At 42.2% G+C, this 4,017-nt stretch overlaps 1 protein-coding gene across 1 annotated transcript in view; it reads left to right on the top strand.

The window, feature by feature from the left end:
• slc6a8 (solute carrier family 6 member 8) overlaps nt 1–4,017 on the top strand; it is a gene marked incomplete at its 5' end in the record, with an annotated part of 15,909 nt that overhangs the window by 6,792 nt on the left and 5,100 nt on the right. Inside the window, 5 exon segments of the mRNA XM_014030125.1 lie at nt 644–756; nt 972–1,109; nt 1,192–1,294; nt 3,397–3,497; nt 3,571–3,741. Of these exon segments, the coding sequence (XP_013885579.1) occupies nt 644–756; nt 972–1,109; nt 1,192–1,294; nt 3,397–3,497; nt 3,571–3,741 (626 nt within the window).

Raw genomic sequence — 4,017 nt, 5'->3', positions numbered from 1 at the left:
TGTGTGTGTGTGTGTGTGTGTGTGTGTGTGTGTGTGTATTATTAACTCCACAGCACATGACATGACGTCAGGAACACAGGGTTATATTTAGTTTGACCTCAGAAGGTCTGAGTGGCTCAGCTGTGGTTCTGGATCTGATCCAAACATTCATTCAGACACAGAGACCTGGTCCTCCATGATAAAACCACATGACTGAGACCTGGTCCTCCTGGTCCTCCATGATAAAACCACATGACTGAGACCTGGTCCTCCTGGTCTTCCATGATAAAACCACATGACTGAGACCTGGTCCTCCTGGTCCTCCATGATAAAACCACATGACTGAGACCTGGTCCTCCTGGTCCTCCATGATCAAACCACATGACTGAGACCTGGTCCTCCTGGTCCTCCATGATAAAACCACATGACTGAGACCTGGTCCTCCTGGTCCTCCATGATAAAACCTGGTGGTGAGCTGGTGGACCTGCTTCAGTCCAGAAAGCAGCTGAAGGTTTCGGTCAGTTTGCTCTGTGAAGGCAGGTCACAGCTGATTGGATGATCCAGCTGTCAGTCAACACGTGTTCATTTGAGCAGACTGTGTAAAATCAGAAGTAGAAAAAGAAGTGTATTTCAGGTCTAACCTGGGTCCTGGTTTGGGTTTCAGGTCCAGGTCTGGCCTTCATTGCGTACCCGAAGGCGGTCAGTCTGATGCCGGTGGCTCCGCTCTGGGCAGCGCTCTTCTTCTTCATGCTGCTGCTCCTCGGACTGGACAGTCAGGTGACCACAGCTTTACAGTGTCTGAGTACAAGTACTCGTGTACAAGTACTTGTGTACAAGTACTTGTGTACTACTCAGAGGTATTTGTGTAAAACTCCAAACATCTTAGAACATAAAGTCACAGATCGTTACAACCTGAACTCATCATCATGTGGTGATGAAGATGAGGATGATGATGATGCTGTGACTCTGATGATGTCATCGTGTCCCTGCAGTTTGTTGGGGTGGAGGGCTTTGTGACCGGGATCCTGGACCTGTTTCCTGGGAAATACTACCATCGTTACAAACGTGAGATAGCCGTGGCGATCTGCTGTTTGCTGTGCTTCATCATCGACCTGTCCATGGTGACACAGGTGAGCTGCAGAGCTTCAACCRGCCCACAGGTGAGTGAGACGCAGCAGCAAAGACCGGACTGAGGGTCTCCTGTCTCTGCAGGGAGGGATGTACGTCTTCCAGCTGTTTGACTACTACTCTGCCAGCGGCATGACGCTGCTCTGGCAGGCCTTCTGGGAGTGCATCGTGGTCGCCTGGGTCTACGGTGAGTCCAAGTCTGGGACATCAGAGAGGACTACTGTGACCTGTAGATCAGCTGACTGAGTGTTTTATTAATGCTGTCGTCTGATTGGATCAGAACCAAACAGGATAGATTCTTCTTCTCCAACAGCTTCCTGTTACAACAAAGAAAACAAAGTTTGTTGAAAATATTCAACATTTTCTTGAAAGATTTTGTCCCTAAACTAATGTGTAGCTTCAGGTTCAGGACTGTTCTAAAGTCCAGGATCAATTCTTTATGTTTTACTTTGAAAATCCTGATTTCCTGTCAGCTGAAACACGACCTATGGTGGATTTTACCCTTTTTTTAAAAGATGATTTTCAGCTACCCTTTATCTGATCTTTAGTTCTTCAGTTCTTTAGTTCTTCAGTTCTTCAGTTCTTCAGTTCTTTAGCTCTTCAGTTCTTCATTTCTTCAGTTCTTCAGTTCTTCAGTTCTTTAGCTCTTCAGTTCTGTAGTTCTTTAGTTCTTTAGTTCTGTAGTTCTTTAGCTCTTCAGCTCTTTAGTTCTTCAGTTCTTTAGCTCTTCAGTTCTTCAGTTCTTTAGCTCTTCAGTTCTTTAGTTCTTTAGCTCTTCAGTTCTTCAGTTCTTTAGTTCTTTAGCTCTTCAGTTCTTTAGCTCTTCAGTTCTTCAGTTCTTTAGTTCTTTAGCTCTTCAGTTCTTTAGCTCTTCAGTTCTTCAGTTCTTTAGTTCTTTAGCTCTTCAGTTCTTTAGCTCTTCAGTTCTTCAGTTCTTTAGTTCTTTAGCTCTTCAGTTCTTTAGCTCTTCAGTTCTTCAGTTCTTTAGTTCTTTAGCTCTTCAGTTCTTTAGCTCTTCAGTTCTTCAGTTCTTTAGTTCTTCAGTTCTTCAATTCTTTAGTTCTTTAGCTCTTCAGTTCTTTAGTTCTTTAGCTCTTCAGTTCTTTAGTTCTTCATTTCTTCAGTTCTTTATTTCTTTAGTTCTTCAGTTCTTCAGTTCTGTATTTCTTTAGCTCTTCAGTTCTTTAGTTCTTCAGTTCTTCAGTTCTGTATTTCTTTAGCTCTTCATTTAGTTCTTCAGTTCTTTAGTTCTTCTATTCTTTAGTTCTTCAGTTCTTCAGTTCTGTAGTTCTTTAGCTCTTCAGTTCTTTAGTTCTTCAGTTCTTCAGTTCTGTATTTCTTTAGTTCTTCAGTTCTGTATTTCTTTAGCTCTTCAGTTCTTTAGTTCTTCAGTTCTTAATTCTTTAGTTCTTCAGTTCTTCAGTTCTTTAGTTCTTCAGTTCTTCAGTTCTTTAGTTCTTTAGCTCTTCAGTTCTTTAGTTCTTCAGTTCTTCAGTTCTGTATTTCTTTAGCTCTTCAGTTCTTTAGTTCTTCAGTTCTTCAGTTCTGTATTTCTTTAGCTCTTCAGTTCTTTAGTTCTTCTATTCTTTTGTTCTTCAGTTCTGTAGTTCTTTAGCTCTTCAGTTCTTTAGTTCTTTAGTTCTTCAGTTCTTCAGTTCTTCAGTTCTGTAGTTCTTTAGTTCTTTAGCTCTTCATTTCTTTAGTTCTTTAGTTCTTCAGTTCTACAGTTCTGTAGTTTTTTAGTTCTTCAGTTCTTTAGTTCTTTACTTATTTAGCTCTTTAGTTCTTCAGTTTTTAGTTCTTCAGTTCTTCAGAGCTTCAGCTCTTAGCTCTCTGACAATCATCTTCCTGCAGCAAAACCAGTTTTCTTTCAGATCTTTGGTATTTTTCGTGGATCTGTGTGAAACTGTGGCTGCTTGGAAACAGAAATGAGGGCTGGATGTTTTTACACATTCTGGCCAGAGAACTTTAGACGGAGGAAAGACAAACATCTGATCCAGTTTCACACCTTGATGGAACCAAACTTGAGTCTTCAGTCTGAGGTGGACTGGGCCAACAAAGACCCAGAGCCCAGACTCTCACTGGGCTGATGTTTTTCCCTCAGTCTGACTGAGTGTTTGAGCTCAGCTCTGAACACTGCTCATTATTTCTGATTTAATCAGTGGAGCAGTTGTTATTTATCATCAGCTGCTTTTAGACCTGGACTTTTACAGTTGTAGCTTCAGACCTGTTCCCATCTCATAATATAACATATGATAATTATAATTATAGCATTATATTGTTCTGTAGGTGCTGACCGTTTCATGGATGACATCGCCCGTATGATTGGTTACCGGCCATTCCCCTGGATGAAGTGGTGCTGGTCCTTCATAACTCCATGTGTCTGCATAGTAAGGCTGAACTCCACTTTAAATCACAAAAACTGCTTTTTAAACCTGGTTCTAAGATGAGCTGTCCCCTCAGGGTATCTTCCTGTTCCACCTGGTCAACTACAAACCTCTGACCTACAACAACGACTATGTGTACCCATGGTGGGGCGAGGTGATCGGYTGGTGCCTAGCTCTGTCCTCCATGCTCTGCATCCCCGTCAGTGTGCTCTACAAACTCTTCAGGGCTAAAGGCACCTTCAGAGAGGTGAGCTGACACCACCACCACCCTCATATTCTGAAGTTAAACACCACCCTCATGTTCTGAAGTTAAACACCACCCTCATGTTCTGAAGTTAAACACCACCCACATGTTCTGAAATTAAACACCACCTTCACGTTCTGAAGTTAAACACCACCCTCATGTTCTGAAGTTAAACACCACCCTCACGTTCTGAAATTAAACACCACCCACATCTTCTGAAGTTAAACACCACCCTCATGTTCTGAAGTTAAACACCACCCTCATCTTCTGAAGTTAAAC

The sequence above is a fragment of the Austrofundulus limnaeus genome, unplaced genomic scaffold (assembly GCF_001266775.1).
Source record: "Austrofundulus limnaeus strain Quisiro unplaced genomic scaffold, Austrofundulus_limnaeus-1.0 Scaffold1002, whole genome shotgun sequence".
Lineage (NCBI taxonomy): Eukaryota > Metazoa > Chordata > Actinopteri > Cyprinodontiformes > Rivulidae > Austrofundulus > Austrofundulus limnaeus.
The sequence above is the reverse complement of the archived record's forward strand: the minus strand, read 5'-3'. Positions and strand labels throughout refer to the sequence as shown.